The 19,381-nt window shown below is 37.8% G+C and overlaps 1 protein-coding gene across 1 annotated transcript; it reads right to left on the bottom strand.

The window, feature by feature from the left end:
- Positions 1 to 4,169: 4,169 nt before the first annotated feature.
- Positions 4,170 to 19,026, bottom strand: jak3 (Janus kinase 3 (a protein tyrosine kinase, leukocyte)). Its single transcript, XM_070831830.1, has 24 exons — positions 18,975 to 19,026; positions 17,355 to 17,561; positions 16,700 to 16,817; positions 15,536 to 15,653; positions 14,989 to 15,134; positions 14,572 to 14,875; positions 14,112 to 14,231; positions 13,811 to 13,968; positions 13,613 to 13,724; positions 12,942 to 13,122; positions 12,594 to 12,718; positions 12,240 to 12,371; positions 12,043 to 12,130; positions 10,949 to 11,073; positions 10,475 to 10,613; positions 9,889 to 10,040; positions 9,263 to 9,413; positions 8,970 to 9,097; positions 8,596 to 8,785; positions 7,313 to 7,437; positions 6,599 to 6,771; positions 6,077 to 6,194; positions 5,830 to 5,943; positions 4,170 to 5,444 (listed from the first exon to the last, which is right to left on the bottom strand). The coding sequence occupies exons 2-24, from the start codon at positions 17,551 to 17,553 to the stop codon at positions 5,343 to 5,345; spliced, it is 3,318 nt and encodes a 1,105-aa protein (XP_070687931.1). The 5' UTR covers positions 17,554 to 17,561; positions 18,975 to 19,026; the 3' UTR covers positions 4,170 to 5,342.
- Between the last annotated feature and the right edge of the window lie 355 nt (positions 19,027 to 19,381).

Below are 19,381 nucleotides of genomic sequence, written 5' to 3'. Positions count from 1 at the left end.
CTTATACATCATACTTGTGCACCTGTTCTCCAGTGTTGAAACAGTACCCAGCTCTAGGTGTGAGCGGTGGAGGCTATAAGGTAGACTGTGGTGTCCACAGTCTGACAAAAATATTGAAAAATAATTTCTCAGGGTCTCTTAAGATTAATGGTATAATGTTACTAAGTCTTATGCTTAAGTTCATACGTTTACAGTTTTTTTTAATTTAAGTATTTTAGTGTAGCCTCTATATTTATGTTAAAACATTATGTTCAGAAAACGACTTTTGTATGTTTTAGTGCCTTACAGCAGCGCTTGTCAACCAGGAACCACTGTTAGAATTGCAAAAATATGTTTTGGAGGATTGTAAATGTTAATGTACTGTCAAATACTCAGATTTATGAACATAATCAGGTGTCAGAAATATTACTACAGGCTTTTAGTACTTTGTAAGTTAAAAGTTAATTACCTTGTCTTTTTTTTATTGAATATGTCCAAATCTATTTTATTTTCATACTGCTGGAACAATGGGCTGCATACGTATATGTGTGTATATATATATATATATATATATATATATATATATATATATATATATGTCTGTGTGTGTATATATTATTATATTATTATTATTTTACAATTAATGACCTTGAAATTAAATTGTATATTTAAATTAAAGATACACAAAAGACAAAATATTGGTGTGATATTGAATTCTCAGACCTTTGATTCAGGGCCACCCAGCAGGACACATATTGGGTTGTATTTGTCTTCGCATACAGTTCAGCCATTCAAGCTCCGAGAGTTGTGTAAGATTTTTCTTGAGTCATCGAGTGATTCATGTGTACTTGCATATCTACATTTATACATACTAATTAACACATATCGGCGATAGCCCTATGCACAGCTGTATACATTCCAACAAGAAAACGTTAGTTATTGTAACTGACGTCAAATGAAAGAAAATGAACGGTCCCTCTGCTCACCTGTATGTAATGACTGTTTGACACCAACAGGTCAGTTATCAGCCCGAGAACATGACACTGACACTGAGACATCACCTTACAACTCTTATATGGCAAGGTCCCCTGACACATTCTTGCTCTCGTCAGTAACAAACTCTTTTACACTTTTGAGTTGCTGACAAAATCACAGACGTGGGCAGAGGTTCAGAGATTAAAGTATAATGTTCATATAAGATATCGGGTGAAATCAGAGTTAAAGGACAACATCCACAAACTACCAGATGTGATTAAATATTCATTGCAGCAGGAAAAGCCATCAAGTTACTACCTAACATGGCTGTGTGCTGAATCAAAACAAATGAGCAATTACAAGAAGAATGTATCTAGCCCATGCGTGCTATTTTCATCCCTGCTAATTTGAAAGATATTGAATTTGATAAACTGTCTTGCTATCTATGTTATCTTGATATCTACCCTCTTGTCATATTCAGGATGTGCCCCCTCTGCTGAACACATTTGCTCTTTGGATGGTGAAAGTTGACACTATGGAGAACATTTCACCCACACTGGTTCATGTTAGACCTTCCTTCCTTCTGATAGCTCAAAATTGTTTCACCTTTTAAAAGAGACAAGCTGGGTAAAAGGAAATTGAAACATCTGGTGATTAGTCATTTGTAATATAAAATGAAGGTCACCTAACAGTGCCGCACTGAAACTGAAACATTTTGTGATAAGAGTTGAAATATGGAGAGTCTAGTTATTATTCACCTTTTTACAGTTTAGTAAGTGTGAGACCTAGAGGGGTATATGAGGCATGGTAGCTGTCTCATACTATTCCTTCCTTTTAAAATGGACATATTTCAGGTGGCAAGGTGAAACATGCTAGTTCTTATTTCCTGATATTACTTTCTTGTTGTTTGATGAATGCGATAAGCTCTCACTGTTTTTTTACATCATTAGATTTGATAGAGATTTTTCTGTTTCAGAGAGTGAACCGAGATCCAGATTAGATTTAAATGATGAATTGTTGAGATCCATTGTATTTACAGCATGATAGTAGAGAAGTGCAGAAAGTGCGGATGTGATTTCTAAAGGGACTAAATCAACTTTGCTGCCCTCTAGTATCCAAAATATATTACTGCAGTACAAAATGACCAGAAAAACATGCATTGAGGTCATACATGCCATATTAATATCTCTCTAAAAATGACAATATTCACTGGTAGTGAGATGTTACACAATCCTCCCACAGATAATTCACATGCAATATACACACCACAGAGCACTTTTACACTTTTATTTTTTACTTACATTTAAGGACTAATGATACATTTGTTACTGATGACAATAACTATAATAGTTGGTCGTTAGATTTTTTATTTCAGTGTTGGCTATTTCAGCAATTATGGTGTGGATGTGTGTGCTGCGAATTGTAGTTTCCAGAGGAAACAAGAAATTGGGGCGCCCTTCTGTGAACAAGCAATGTAACCATAGAACCAAATGACAACATATAAAACGAATATCATAAGATACAAAACATACTTTAAGTGCCATTTCTAATTTCTTTGTAAGACAGACAAATTCCCTCTCTTCTGAAATGCTGAATACAAGGTTCAAGGTTCAGCTTTATTGTCATCATATAACACAGAACTGCACAATGAAATGCAATTTTAGCCCCCACCACATTACACACAGAGGAAATGTATAACTATTCAAATATTTTGAATTGCTATAGAATAAGACAATATCTTAGACAATAAAATAGGGCATTCAGTAACTTCATAGCAGAAGTTTCGTGACAAAAATGCATCATCAGTACAGACCACAGAGATGTGGTTAAGCACTTCTGTGAATTGGCAGCTGATGGCAGCAACTATGCCAGTAGTCAGTTTCCTCCATGAAACTCCATGCACACGCACGAAAACTGAATAAATGAGAAACTGCGACTCTGCGAATGGCAGGGGATGAAAATCGATGAATGGCAAAATATTAGCTATTTTACACAATGGTATTTGAAAAAACAGATACCATCCTTTATTGAATGAATGAACTCCAGTTTGATTGATGTTCCTTGAAGTGCACAAAAAAACATAGGATATTCAATCAGAATAATCCAACACTTTTTTGATACTCCCTGGAGTCCACACACACACACACACACACACACACACACACACACAGACATGATTTAAGATATCAGATACAGAGATATCCGTTTTACTGTGTGCCAGTGTGTGTGACGTGTCGCTTATAAAAATACAGGGTGTGTAAAAATATCTTTCAGTTTGCCCAGGTGCGTTGGTAGTGAAGTTTGTGTGGGCAAAGACAAGTGAAATTGTATCAATATTCTCCTGCATCATTCAGGTCTGCTGTTTGGGTACATTAATTTTCTCTATGATAGTGGTGATTAATACAATCACTAGACTTTCAGGATCTCCACAGGAAAGTTATCCAACCTGTGTGTGCCTACTACAGCTGAGTTTTTTCTCTTTATTGTTTTCGATCTGCTTCAGTTTGACCATTGGCTGGGAGCAAAGTGGACATGCTGTTCACACAGACGCTGGGTGATGGGTGTCCCAGAGTCATCAGCACAGCAGCAGTCCAGCTCCTTAGCTAACACCATGATTGGTTTGAAATAATATTGTGTGTGTGTGTGTGTGTGTGTGTGGGCGGAGCTGCCCGAAGATCATTCACCTGCAAACCATCCAGCTGGATGGAGTGTCATCTTTGCAGTGAGTTCACTGTTCTAGGTTTGTCTGTGCTCTGTGATTCTTAAGGCGCAAAGTTTAACCTGGTTTTGTTTCTATTTCAATGCTCTTTGCAATAGACAAAAATCTCATTTATTTTTTATCTTTGGTAGATCTTAACATTGATGATAAGATATTAGAATCATGTTCAGTCAGACATCCACATTACCAGACCCAAAAAGATAACTAACGATAATGATATGGCCATCCAAACTAATAACGTTCTGTAAACAGTGGCGTAATGATGCCACAGTGAGGAAATTTTCCCTCTTGACAATACTGATGCTGCCAATTACACATTTTATAAGATTCACAAATGTGAATGTTGTAGTGGGATCTGAGGACAAGTCAGGGAGTCGTCAGGATTCATCCTTTGGAGAAAATGGATATCTGTAATAAACTTAATGCAATCCATCCAATAGTTCAGATACAATTTTCACTCCAGACCAAAGTGAGCGACTAACCAACAGACCAACACTTAACACTCAATTATTTATTCATTCATTTCTTTCAGCCACGTGTTTTAGACCCACTGGTGTTTCACAGATTACAAAGAACTGAAGTCATTTTTGTAAATATTTCCAAAGCTGCTGCCAAAAAACTGCTTTGTTTCAAACATGGTAAAGGATGTAAATAAGAACACAAAAGACACCACACTACATTATTGTACCACAGTACAAATGCAAAACGGAAAATGTTAGATGAAAAGTATATATTTTTTATAGAAGACATTTAAAATATGCATTGTTCAGTTCCAGTAATTCTTTTACCCCTTTTAAACCTGTCACTCATATTGTCTAATAGATTCTTTGCAGTGGCACTTACAGTGTACCTTACATCTTATAAAATGTACAGTATTTCATTCAATCACAATTCTGGCATGAGGAACGAGTTCTGGTTAAATATGTTTGCTGAAATGTTGTTGCCCAACATAATAATCTTAAAATATTTGATTTTGTAGAAATGTGAGTGTAGCAACTTCAACCAACAAGAGTCACTGAGGGACTGAGGTTGGGCCTGTTTGTCAGATGCGCGCAACCAAAGAATTAACTGGGATTTCAAATAATATATTTTGCCTTTTATTTAAGAAAAAAAGATGATCCACTCAGGATAAAATACGTAAACTCATAATCAAAGTAATCAGTCATCAAAGGAAAATAGCGGTCAACAAGAATACGGCGACCCAGCTCACCCCCCCCCTCTCTCCTTCAAACAATCCAAAACTGAACAGGTGAGTCAATTAGCTTAATAACCCCGCCCATATCCATGTGACCCGCTATCCAATATAATCACAAAATAATAATATAGCCAAAACCTAATAACTTAATATCCCCCTTAACCTTACAACTAAACAATTTCCTCATGGCTCCTACAGTGAGCCCAGCAGCTGCTGGTGAATGTGTCTTTGTACATTATAGGACAGGGAAACGGGTTTAAAGTAGAGTAGGGTAGCCTGGACAAAACTTGCCAAACACTGTTGAAATGCTATCATCTCTATGTGAATGCCCATATAATTGGTTGTTATCCACTGCTGTGAGTATGGATTGAATTTCCATTGGGACAATAAATGAAATTGAATCATATTCATTCATACTGTTGCTCTCCAGTATGAGTTCAGCTGTGTGGCTCCCCGTCAGCCTTTAAGGTTCTCTCACTCGTCCTGCATGATAGTTTCAATTTGGTCTCCCAGGCTGAAGAAACATGGCCGCTCCTCAAAGTCGTACGCCCAGCACTGCTTCATCAAACTGTACACCTGGTGTTATAATGAGATTATTAGAAGACATACATGACAAAGAGCTGTTAACGACAAACAGAAAATAAGATAATTACGACATGTAGCTGAAAAGATTGTCAGTCTCCTCCAGAGTAAAAAGACAAAGATTTTTTTGCAAAGTATTATGTGCAGTTTTGAGGTTGAGGACCTTGTCACTGATGTAAGACAGAAGCCACAATCATTTCGCCAATAGTCTCATTGATTTACAGTGAAATTATCATAGCATTAGCGCATATTTGCATATAAGGGATATGTGAATGTAGAAAAGTGGCAAATAAAACACTTTTAATTTAACTATAATTGAGACGAGAGTCGTCCGAAGGCTCCTGCATTTCAACTGTTGAACCATGAAGAGTGAACATACCTTGGGTGGGCAGTTTGGAGGAGCCAGCAACCTCCAGTTATTTTTTAGAATTTGTGCCAGATGCACTGAAATGGATGGACCCTGCGCATTGTGCCCAATCTCCTGCATGCATAGCTGGAAAAGTGTTATTAAAGAAATATTTAAAATGGGGGAAACTACAATGGTGGAGCAGTTCAACGAATCTTGATCATTTAGAAATATTGAAATATTGGCCATAGGTTTACGCATTGACAGTAAACCTTCTTACTCTTTTTGGGTTGGAGTTTATGTCGCAGTAGGAGAAGAGCTCATGAAGAACGATTCCAAAACTCCAGACGTCTGACTTGTGCGAGAATCTGGACTCACTGATGGACTCTGGAGCGTACCTGCATTGAATGAGCGGTGTAGGTCAGGTAGACAATCCAAGAACTGAGCACAAAATGATTGCTATTTGAAGGCCTACTTCAGTATCTGACTGTCAGTATATTCTGGAGAGAAGAGAACAACGTCACCTTAGTTTGTGTCACCATTTCCTACAGTTGTCTGGCTTTTATGAGAATGAGTCATTAAATAAATATTTTAGATTCAAGGCTACAGCCGACAGCTGCAGCCAATTGTAGCTAATCTTAGTGCAAAGACTCGAAACGGGAAGCCAAGCAAGCCAAGTTTTACAGGATCTGATTCAAACAAACAGCAAAACCGACAAACTACAGGAAGTTACGCATTTCTGCTTTAACACTTTGTTTCAAAAAGTATTTGAATTATCATAAGGAAACATAAGGAAGCCTACCAGAAAATGGGACTCTCTCCAGGCTGTGTGACTCGGTAGTACTCCTTGTCAAAAGGAATAATCTTGGTCAGTCCAAAATCAGCAATTTTCACCAGAGACTCACTGGCCACAAGGATATTTCTGGCTGCCAGGTCTCTGTGCACATAACGCAGGCTCTGCAGGTACTCCATCCCCTGGTGACATTAAACACCACAAAACAGAAGAAAATGAAATAACTCAACTTTTGTCCTTTTACCTTTCAATGCTGTGCAGTCAACCTTTGGTACTCTCTTACAGTCACTGTTTTCCTATAGGAATGACCTTTTATATTCTTCTGGAGGATTCCTGACTTTTTTGTGAGGGATGATGTGAATTCAGCAATTTTTGATGATTAAACAGAGACACATATTTTATGGCAACATTAAAGTTAGAATGTAAACAGTAAATGTACACATTCTAATGCGAATGAGAAAAAAACACAGTAATAAAGCTGACAATCAACCAGGTGAAATTACAGTGAATTAAACCCCCATTTTTTTTGTATTTAATTATATTTTATATTTAATCATATTTCCATTTTTTAAACCTTTTCTTCTAATTTTTTTAACCTTATCTTAACTCCACCTTAACTGTGTTTGGTTTTCACATGTTATATTACCCTCTCTTTTTAAAAGGTGCTATGTAAGTAAATATTATCATTATAAAATTATTATTATTATTATATCTGGCTCTTACTTTGCAGATCTGAGAAGCAAAAAGCAGCATCCGTCTGGTCGTGATGTTATATCGGTTATTCTCCAAGTAGCCAATGAGGCTGCCGTAGGGCAGGTACTCCATCACCAAACTCATACTGAGGCGACCTGTGAACATGCAAACATTTAACATGAAAATCATTCAGTAGTCTCTGGTCAGCAGAGTCAGCCAGGATCTTGCAGGAGATGCATAATGATCTGACTGCACTATCATGAGTGCAGTGTACAAAACATAAAGACATGAGTGAGCAAAAAGGCAGCTTAAAATCTAAAATGAGCATCCCTCGCACATATTTTGGGATCGCCCAATGATGCCTCCTTTTCGGAAGGGGGTAAAGAGAGAGATAGATAAAGTTATGGGAACTGATTTACTATTCACCCCAAGTCAATTTCTTTTAGATCTAACTCCTGAAGACATGTACATCAGAGAACAAAAGTACCTATTACATATACTCTTGATGACTGCTAGGAAAATGGTGACAATAAATTGGATGAAACCACAGCCACCTACAGTGGCACAGTGGAAACAGAAGTTGAGGGAGGTGTATGAAATGGAGGCCTTAACTGCTCAATTACAATTGAAGGCTGATGTCTTCGTGAGGAGGTGGCTACCTATAGCAAGATACCTCTATAACTGAGGGGAACCCCACACTATGTTGTAATGTCTTAACTGTCCATTAATTTCACTTATTGATATTAAGTTTTCTGGGCCCCAAAAGGGTTTTATATGTCATATATAGTCTGTGATGTTGTGTGTGTGATGTTGAGTGTTCTGTTCTGTATTGTGTCTTTCTATGTTTAATAAAAATAAAGTTAAAAAAAAAAAATCTAAAATGAGTACTGAAGAGTTCACTTCACGTAACAATTCAAGTTCACCCAACAATTAAATTAAGAGTGGCTTGCTTTCAGTTAAGTTCATTTTTCATGAGTAAAGCAGTTTCAAGTCCAATCCCTCATGCATATAAACATGAGCTTTTATATTGACAATGACAAACTTCAATGGCACCAAGTTAATCATAAAAGATGAGTACATTTAATTAAATGGAATGTGAAATTTTAGTGTGCAGATATTTATAACATAGGTGACTAATGTGCCTACTTATATCAAAACAAATATCAAATAATGTTCAAACACTGTTGCCAAAGAAAAGATATGACACTAAAAAGAGATATTTTAAACTGAATTATAAGCAGTCTAATTTTGTTCATTTACTGAAGTTGCTTACTTTGGTAGCTCATGTGTTCTGTATGCAGTGTTTTTATTACCCATGCTGTAGCAGACTCCTCTGTACTTGACGATGTAGTCACACTGAAAAACACTGAGGGTGTTGACCTCCTTTTTGAAGTCCTCCAGGGTCGACTGGCTGTTGGGCTGCAGCTTCTTCACTGCCACCAGCTCACCTACGTTATCACCCAGTGGGTCGTACCGGCAAAGTTCAACACTGCCAAAGTTTCCCTGGAAAAGTTGAGTAACTCAGTTGTCAATCATAACCAAAAATGAAAAATACCCATAAGAACCATATATAGTCTGTGCCATTGCAGGGCACACAATAAATGCAATTATGTGAGTCATTTAGAAGGTAAAAAGTGAACTGACGGCTCTACACAATGTCCATGTTGACTGCTGAGTGTAGACTTACTTTTCCCAAAGAGGAGATGTAGCGTAGGTGTCTCTCCTCAAACAGTGTCTGGTCTTGCTGAGCAGGGCTGAGGGCTCTACACACAAGACTCTGTGTGACGGGCTCAGTGGCGTGTAGGATCACATAGTCTGTCACAAAACAAGGAAACGTACCAGCATGGGTTTCGGTTGTCTAAAGTTACTGAACAACATGATTCCAAAAACCCACAAACAAGGACCCATTTTGAGAGACTTTCAGGACCAAACAGATGGACAAAGAAGCATTTAAAACTGATAAGCGATGCACGTCATTACCTGAAGTGATCAGACTGTTTAGCTGGCGGATAATACTGCGACAGGAAGGTCTGAAGGCTGCCTGGTAGTCCATGCACTGACTGATCAGATCGGCTAGCTCTGTCCACTGGGAGGGAGGTAGCTGCTGGAAGTTCTCATAAAACTGTCGCTTCTGCAGAAAACACACCAGTAGCTCAGATCATTCACTGTTTCTGTGCTTTATCCTAACTGTTATCTTATGTTCCAGCATTTGTCATTTACGCATTTTATTGTTGATTGATGTTTATTTTTAGCTTGTTTATTTTTTTAGTCTTTGCTAAGCTTTTAAAATATGCCATCTAGTGAAGTATATTCTGATCATTTGCTGTTTTAAATACAGTGCTTCTTCAGGTTGGAACTATGTACAGAAGTAGGCCTTATTGAAACAACAGTTGTCTGCTGTTTGTATTGTACTTATTATTGTAATAAGGTTTTTATGCTGCCCTAATGGACAGATTTCTCTTGAAAAAGACACACTCAATGAAGCTTTTACCTGGTTAAATAAATGGGGAAAAGTTGCTGGATCTACCAACAAACACAGACCACAAAGATCAGATCAGCGTTCAGTGCACAGTTTGTTTGACTTATCAGGAAAGAAGTGAGAGTACCCGGTCCAACTCCCAGCCTTGCAACGGATTGTTCCCATTGTTGAAGATTTCCCACACAGTGGCACCAAAGCTCCACTTATCACACTCCAGAGTCATGTTGTCCGGGGCCTCCAGTACCTCAGGGGCCACCCATGGGATCCTATCCAGGATGACTACACAATCCCACACAAAAATGCGTTTTAAATCATTTCATTTTCTTGGGTGACACGAATTTCGTTTAATTGTTTGTGTTGTAAAGTCTTATTTAACATACAAATTAACATACTGTGTGCATATGTGGTTATCGTAAAAAGTAAGCAACTGAATTTACAACACTTGGTTTTCTATTCATCTCTTATTTTCATTTCAGTCTATTCAGTGTATTATAAATGTACCCGTCATGGGACTAATGAATAATAGAATATCTTATCTTATTCACTTTTACTTGAATGTTACTGAGTTAATCAACAGTAGCCACAGTACAATAGCACTCGTCAGGTATTTCTCCTTTTCTCTCCTGACTGTTGTATACAGTATATGTTCTATAAATGGACCTCTTGATGTCAGACATGGTTAAAAGGGGATTTGAAAACCCTTCAGAATTTACCATCCTCCCCCAGCATGGCCACACTGATGCCTGGGTCGCTCAGCTTGATGAATGGAGAGCTTCCCTGCAACAGGTCGCCTTCTCTGGCCAGCAGCAGATTTTTGGCACAGATATTTCCATGAACGATGTTCTTTTCCTCCTGCAGAACAGTTTTAAGTTAAGGTTGACTCATTATAGGGTGTATGTGTGTGTATAAGGGTCAGCTTTGACAAATTTGCAGATCCAAACTGTGTACAAAAAATGTCATCCAAGCAGGAATCTTTGTGTATTTTTTTGCCTGTAAAGGATTTCTACCATTCAAAAACCTCTATCAAATTCATTTTAGCAGTAGTGATTCGTTTTCAAACACAGAAATAAGAACTGGAATTTTATTAAGTGAATAAAGTTTAATCAGCCAGTCCTGCATTAGATGGTGTTTCTGTCATCACTTTTGTAAAATCTGGTAATGCTCTATAACAGAAATCTTCATCTTACCAGAAAGTTTAGAACAGATGCGAGCTGTTTAGCTACGTCAAGTTTCCAGCTCACTGACACAGATCTCCTTCTCTTCAAGTAAAGGTCGAGGGCCCCGTACTTGACAAACTCCTGCACCATGATGTCTGTAAGGCACAGCGAGGTTTGTTTCTACAGCTGTACTTCAAACCAAACACAGAGTCAGAAATGCTCACCCACAGACAACGGAATGAGTCCGGGTCACATGAGGTTTTAATGTGAAGAAAGTTATTTTCTCAAAATGAGAAGAATGATTTGATGTTTCCTTCATCCATTTACTGATTCATTCATTTCTTTGTTCAATTCATTTTGATTTTTTGTTGTTCGAGATCTGAACAGAGCCTGTAAATGCTTTGTAACTGATTGTTTGTATTTGTTTTAAATCTTCTTAGAATAATTACATTCACACAACACACATTATTCATTCAGAACATTAACACATCTAGAAAAGATAAAGCACATTTAACTCATGAAGCTGATAAGAAAAACAATCATCAAACTGTAGCAAATAAAGGGATTGTCTGAAAGTGTCAAGGCCATGCCCCAGTGTCCTTCCTTTGTGTGTGTGTGTGTGTGTGTGTGTGTGTGTGTGTGTGTGTGTGTGTGTGTTCCTGTTCTTCCGCTCACATACCTGGATCCTGGACACCTGCCTTCAATCAGCTCATCACCTCTCTCTGCCTAACACACCTGCCCTTCATTGCTTGTCACCTCCCCATCATATCTAGCCGGCTCTTTGTCCACTCCAAGATCAATGTCTCAGCTTCAGTGGTTTTAGACCGCCATAGTTGATGACTCTTCCCAGTTTGACTTCAAGTTTGTACTGTCTTTTCTTAAGTTCATTCCTCAGGTACCTGCCTGCTACTTGCTTGCCTGCTCACCTCTACTGCCTGCAAATCAACCACCACCTGCAAATCCATCTGCCACCCCAGATTGCCCGCGCCATTCTTCATCGCCCCTCAAGTCCCAACCATCCTCTATAAATGAACCCTTTTAGCCTCATCTTATCTCCTGTGTCTGTGTTTGGGTTCACTCTGAACTTCATAACAGGAAGAACCTGCAGTTTGATTTGAACTTACTTTTCACTCTATGAACACTAACACCATATACAAGGAGGAGGTGTTTGTGGAAAATTTGGCTCATCAAGCTGGCAGCTTCAAAGAATGACTGAGAGAGGGAAAGGACAAGAGAAAATGTGTATAATGTTAAATAATTAATTCACAAAAAATATTAAACATTCAAATACTTCAGGGTGTTTTAATCTGAAGAAACCCACCTCCCAGCAGTTTTTGTGAACGGCATCGAGCTCTTTCAGAAAAACTTCTGTCACGTGTTTCTCCCCATCACGAATGTCTGTCTTATAGCCTTTGAACATTCTAGTGAATGATCCCTGTCCAAGGCATTCATCCTTACAGGAAAAAACATATAGCAGCTGTATTGTAGTTTTCTTCATCATAGATAACATTCTACCTTTTATATCAGTTTCACTACAGTGTCATGATTGTGGCAGCATTTGTCACATAGTTGTAATGGTGGCAGGATTAGTTGGAGCCACAGTAGTAATGTAGTAGAACCAGAGAAAGAAGTAGTAAAAGTCTTTGTACAGTTGGAGTCATTTCTACACACTCACCCATTCCAGGTTTTCATATTTGATCATGTGGAACTGGATGTGACTGAATTTGTTCCTTTCAGATGTTGGGGATCCTTGAGCTTCTACAGAGCTGCTGTTGCGTATGATGATCAGATTTGTGAGCTCTGTAGGAACAGCAGAAAACATTATGTATAGTATATAGTTTATTTGTAATGGTTTTGATTGTTTGTCTAACTAACTACAACATGGCTTGAAATTAATTTGCACTGATCATAAACCTGAAAAAATAGAAAACAAAGGCCAATACCTACAAACAAAAATGTATGTTCACTCCTATATATGTATAGTTTAAGTAATATCATCATATCCATGGTTTGGGAAACACACCTTTGGGTCGGGGTGGACAGCAGCGTCCCAACTTAACAGGTACTTCAGCCAGTAGCAGCTTGTTGTGTTGGTAATAGCTGGTGAGCTCTCTCAAACTGGAAAATGATTTCTGGACACCAGGAAGACTGTAGTGCTCATTCTTTATAATGAGACAGTCTTTATAGTCAAGTCCAAGTGGAGTCTGTAAAAATATATACATCACTCCAAATTTTCACAACACTGAAGAAGTTGTTGTAAGAACATTGTTGACTATACTTCAGAAAATAGATTCTACACACTTTGATCAGTGCAAAGGTTGTGAGTGCAAAGGTGAGTGACATGGGAATGACTTGCACATGTTGAGTATGCAAATACTGCTTTTACAAGTTTATTTGTGCTCAGAAACAATGTTCAGAAACACAAGTGCATCATCTGCATAGAGATGAACTTTTATGACGGCAACACAGAGACCTGTGATCATCTTGCAGTCGCAAGCTTTTTGAATACATATTTTATTGAAACTCTCCTAAATAATTAAAATTAAAAGGCATCACAATATTTTTTGTCATCTGGTACACCTCTACTAGGTGGAACATGCCTTGACATGTTCCACCTAGTATATTACTCTTCAGGGTAAACTCTAAATCAATCTTTTTCTCTGTCGATTATGTTGCTTCAACTGGAACCTTTACCTGAACACAAACTGTGAGGAAGAAGTTGTTATAGTTCTTGGGACTCTGCCGGAGAACGAACGCACCACCTTTATATCCAGACTTTTTCAGCTTGTGGACTGCAAACTCTGATCTGATTAGACAACATATAAGGGAAATATCTAAAATAGGTGCATGCAAATGGTGGTATTGGATTCAGTACTTAACAAAATGACTCACGTGATTGGGCCGTGACAGTGGTTTTTAATTCCCTCCAGAATACTTGGAGGCGCAATGTCTTGACAGAAGTAGTGATTCGAGTCTGTGGTCAGTCTGAAGTAGCCATCAACAAGTGACACAAATGAAAGTGCTTCCTTTAGACTCTGGAACTTGGCTTCCTGTGCAAATCACAGATAAGTAGACATTAATCTTCTACAGTAAACAGTAAGGGAAAGGGAACATTCTGGGAAAAATAAATAACATAATCAGTTCATGGAAAATAATGATTGGGGAAGTTTTAAATGTAAAATATGTCCCTTACCAAGCATCTGTCATCTTTGCGGGTTATTGTTACCAGCCTGTTGTCTTGGGGAACCTGCTCATGGCATATTCTCTTTATGCTGATGTCGATGATTTCTTTAAAATCACAGAAGGTATGCCACTCCCAAAAAAGAAAAGAAGAGAAGATGATGATTCAATAACAGTTCTTAACTCACAGGTGAGGAGTATGACCACTGGAGCATCAACCGGATCTTATTCAACACTGAAAGCCACCACACCGACACACCCCATATCTCTACAACCATTTCCTGTTTTCCTCTTCACTGTCAACTGTTCACTAAAGGAAAAAATGGCAAAAATAAATGATATTCTTTTCCATATATATAGATAACAAAGCAAAGCACAAACAAGCATCTGACACAGGTCACCTGATGGAATAAAAAGACTAACTAACCATTATGCTTCATTCCTACCCAAACTCAAGATGAACGTGTTCTTACTAGAGCACCATCGAGATGACAACTTCCACTGGTTTGGATTCCAGCTTCCCCAGTGACCCGCACGAGAGAGAAAGTTGACTTTGAATGGGAGGAAGAAAGATTTACTTGAAAAGTTTCAATTCCCAGAGAAGGTTCGATGCCAGCCAGCTCAATCAAATACTTGAGCTTCAAGCTGCACTCATCTACTGAGCAGGTGCCAAGCTTCTTTAAGAAACGCTTGAGGGTGTTTCGGATTCGATAACGATCCAGGCGGTTTCGCTTTTGGATGTCGTGGCGATGTGACTTGGGAAGACAGGACTTGTAGCTGGAAGGTGAAGAGAATAAACTTTATCTAAATGACAACAAATATTGCAAATTGTACTTACTTTGTACTTTTACTAGTTTGGGTAAAATAAAACATTATCCAAATGTACATACCTGACAGTCTTGCAGACCTCTCTTACACTCTGATGGCGCTCTTTCGCTATTCTCCACAAGTCCAGCACTGCAAGGCCCAGGCATTCCTCTTGGGCACTCAACGGTGGAGACACTCCCGCCTCACTAGCTACAAAGTCGCTTCGCAACTACGTACCAAAACAAATCAGTGATGGACATAATCTTTAATATATGAACAATGCATGCAACTGTTTCAGGCATTTATTGTTTGACATTTCCATATTCAAAACAAGTGACACTTTGAATCACCATATACACTTCGCAACCCTAGAAATGACATTTGTATATTACTGAATTCTTTTCATAACAACTTTTGAATGACAATGTAATCAATACTAGGATTATGTTCAGTGACAATGTTTCTTTGCGTGAATGAAACAATACACTTATGTACCACAGTGGATTATGTGAATCCACAGGTGGTAAAGGTGGATGGCAGACACACAAAATGCAGGACTGTCATTTTAGAGTCCAGAGTTTATCTCCACATTCATTGGTTAAGTTTAAGTTTTGAAATATTTTATGTTACCTGAGCAAAAAGATAATCAATGACACTGTAGTCAAGCACTGGATTGATTCTGTCTCTGGTCAGACTGTAGCGATACGATGATCTTGGTCCTTGTCCAAACCAGTTTCCAAAGAAAAACCTGCATAACAAAAATAAGCCCATTATTGATCATAGCATGACATTATTACAAACCACTAAGCTAACTTCTTAAAATATGCAAATTCACTTTTGGACATGCATTGAGTGAGTGTATGTGCAAACAGGTTTGTGCATTATACTTTGGTAACAAAATTCATCTTTTATATTCTTCCAAAAATTGCTAAAGTTGCTGTTATCTCTGAAAGTAACTGAGCGTTGCATTGAGACTGACTGCACATAATGAGAGCAAGAAGCAAGAAAAAAACGTATGATTCTGACTTTGTATGTGCCACTGTTCTGTAAGACGACCGTAAAAAAATAAGAATTATTTCTTGCTTTTATTGTTAGCTACTTCCAGTCATACTTTCTCACATGCTTTACTGGGTCACACATTTTCCAAAATGATTTCATAGGGATAGTAAGTGTTGAGATTTAAAAGTTACAATGATTATGAAGTGCCTTTTTATATTATGTAAATGTATTATTAATCAATAAGCAGTAAAGCTATGCTGAGATAAATTCACACACACTCACACAGACACACACACACACTCATACACACACACATACGCACTCATGCACACACACAGTTAGGGTGTAGACTCTCAGGAATCTACTCTGAGATAGAAATAAGATAATAAATTGCCACGGCTCTTCCCCATCTTTGACGAACCAATCAGATAGTTGCAGATTTTGAGTATTTGACTAGCTCACTCTCTTCTGGGAAGTTGGCTGCAGTTAATGGTTTACCAACTGTGGTTTTCTGAACAGAAGAGATCCTTGTACAAGCCATTTTGATTCTCCAATATTTGGATTAAATATTTGACTGATAAATATTTGGCTGATCTCTGAACTCCTCATTTTGCAAACAAATGAACATGCTGACATAAGCAATCTCTTTTTTGAGTTGTTCTTTCTTAGTGACTAGCTGATTTACAGGTTAGCCTATCTATAAATCTAAATTACATCCGTTTCACAAAATGTCTCAACATAGAAATAGTTCAACTTCATGTAATGTGCAGTACTCCCTGAAGTAAATTCACCTACCTGACTCTAAAGTGGACTTGCATGTTTTCATCTGTGTTGAACATGTGCGATGGAGGATACCAGAATGAGAGATCGGCAGATGCCAAACCAAAAAGACTTTGGTACACTGGTAAGATTCCTGGAGAAAGAGATCACATGTCACATATAACATAACATAACAGGCTATGCAACGTTAAAGAATTATATAGAAAAAGTTTACAAATTTACAAGAGAAACAGTAAATGTTTTAGCACTACATACATAATATGTTGCAGCCATTAGATTTGTATGGATTAGTGACTAATGGGTGCAAAAAGGTATATTGGTATAAGCTCACCAGGACAGGTGTTGTCGTGTAGCCGTGCACGTGCTGTTGTTTAATGTAATCTTGTTATTAAAATTAACAGTTTTTGCAAGCTACAGAAGATGTCTGTACACATGTCAGCACTAGTTTATCCAGTCTAGTAATCACTCAGTGGCTTTGAGCTGCAATAGCTCATCCCACTCCCTGGTCACCTCCACCTGTCCTGGTGAGCCTGGTGAGTATATGCACCCACACATCACCCAATGTTTAAAAAAAGAGAGTATTACACCTAATGAACAAATAATCCATACAAACATAAAGACTTTATTTTGGTATTAGCCCTGAGAAGCCTTCAGAGTCATGAAATCTTACCACATTTTTCGCCAGCTTGGATGCAGACATTTTCAGCAGATATTTGGCCAGATGAAAAGTGTATTGTTGTTGCATCCTTTGTGGCAGGGAAGAAGTAGAGGTGTACTTGTAAAGTGGGACCAGTGCTGGAACTGGACCTCTGGCTGCCTTCCCGGTCTCTGATTACCAGAGGGGCTGACTCCTCCTCACTGAGATCCATGAGGATTTCTGAAGACTAAATAACCAGACTTATTTTCAAGTAGCTGAACAGGAAACTGGTTCTTAGATACTCAGATTAAGATGACGTTATTTCAGGAGTTTCAAATGCAAATTAAGTTGCTGGATAAAGTGGTATAATCTTCTATTTTTTGAGGCAGTGCCACTTTGACACATTAATATCAATAAAACCATTCAAAAGTTCAAGAAAATACATTTTCCCAGTGATTTGTTGTATTTGGAAAATGATCTCATGATGCAGGAGGCAATAACGCTGTATAATAACTGAAATCAAAATGGCAAGGAGTGAGTGCTCTGTGGACTCCATTTCACATTTCCTTGTCTGCCACTTTCACACGAAGCATCACAAACAATTCTCTTTACTAAACCTGAGCTTATTGTGTTAGTTTGCAACACTTTATTTTCAGATTACATATAGCAGAAAGCTCATGCTTTCTTAGATATCACAAAGTTTGAAGTGAAGTTGCAGTTTGCCATAAGATAGTAAATGTATAAAGTGGAAATACTCAAGTGTAGTACACACAATTGTACTGATGTATAGTACTTAAGTAAATGAGCTTAGTTTGAACTTGAACTCTGAATATCAAGGTTTAAAGTGACAATAGCATTCTACAACTTTGTAAAACTCAGCTAGGGGGTTTTCTCTGAGTGATACATTCAATCATTTTTAGCCATGGCTGGTTTCCTTAACTGACACAAATTCATACAGTTTTTTATATGACTTTTTCTCAGCCAAGTCTGCAGTCACTGAGATAAGAGCAAGTGACTCAAAGTAATGTTTGCCTCCAAAACTTTACTGGCAAACCTGACGAAAAAATCCCATTTCACACAGCTATGACTCAAACATAGACTGTTACTGTTATGGGTTGTATAATAATGTTTACAGTATATATGTATTTATTGTTGTACAGAGCTTAGTATGTAGTGTAGTATAAACACAAAGTATGACAAAGTTTGTGTGTGAGCAAAATAACCACCGTGATTCTGAATGACTGAAATGATTTGAAATGTCATATGTTCATTTGTGGGGATTCCCGCTACATTAGATGAAACTGTTTGTCACGTTACTTTGATAACAATACAGATCTGTTTACTTCCATTTGGCAAATGATCATTAACACAAACTAAATTTAAGTAAGAATTATTACTATGATCTGTCATGATGTTCCATTAAACTTTTCTAAAATAGGTGGTGAACATTTCATCTTTGTCACAACAACCAGTAGCTGATTAGAAGTTGAAAGTAGCTACAAACGCAACTAAAATATACAGCAAGTACATTCTTCACATTGTGGGTCATAAAATTAAACTCTTTCCTAACAGAGCACAGCAGCTTTATATTTACATATTTTTGAGCAAAAGATCAATATCATGTGTTATTGAAGGCATTTGTTAGAGTTTTACCTTTACATTTGTACAGCAGAAGTCCTCCCCGCGATCACTTGTTCCTGTAAACCAGAATAACTTTCATCTTTGACTTCTGCGTTTGCGCCGTCTGTCTGTGTGTGCATGTGTCTGTTGGCAGGAAGTTCAATAGGATTTCCTGATTTAGCAGATGCAACGCATGTCTCTTGTCATTTCTATCAAACATAATTTCAACATTTCAATCATCATTTTCATCCCACTGACTGATTACAGATATATCAATAACAAAATACCTCCTTTAACACTTTAAGAAAACTTGGATTCTAAACGTCATGGTGTATATTGTGCTATAAGTGTTCACTCATTTCTGTTTATTTAATGATGAGCTTCATTAGAAAATGTCACACATCAACTTTTAGAAAGTAGGACCATGGCTGAAGCCATAC

The sequence above is a fragment of the Pempheris klunzingeri genome, chromosome 6, assembly GCF_042242105.1.
Source record: "Pempheris klunzingeri isolate RE-2024b chromosome 6, fPemKlu1.hap1, whole genome shotgun sequence".
In the NCBI taxonomy this organism is placed as follows: Eukaryota; Metazoa; Chordata; class Actinopteri; order Acropomatiformes; family Pempheridae; genus Pempheris; species Pempheris klunzingeri.
The sequence above is the reverse complement of the archived record's forward strand: the minus strand, read 5'-3'. Positions and strand labels throughout refer to the sequence as shown.

What these genes read in the sequence shown, in the direction of transcription:
- jak3 (XM_070831830.1), bottom strand. Translation starts at nt 17,553, where the DNA reads ATGGATCTCAGTGAGGAGGAGTCAGCCCCTCTGGTAATCAGAGACCGG. An exon ending in AAACAGTCTGATCACTTCAG is followed by an intron (nt 9,098 to 9,262) that starts GTAATGACGTGC and finishes GTTTTGTGACAG; the next exon opens with ACTATGTGATCCTACACGCC. An exon ending in CTCCAAACTGCCCACCCAAG is followed by an intron (nt 5,445 to 5,829) that starts GTATGTTCACTC and finishes TTATAACACCAG; the next exon opens with GTGTACAGTTTGATGAAGCA.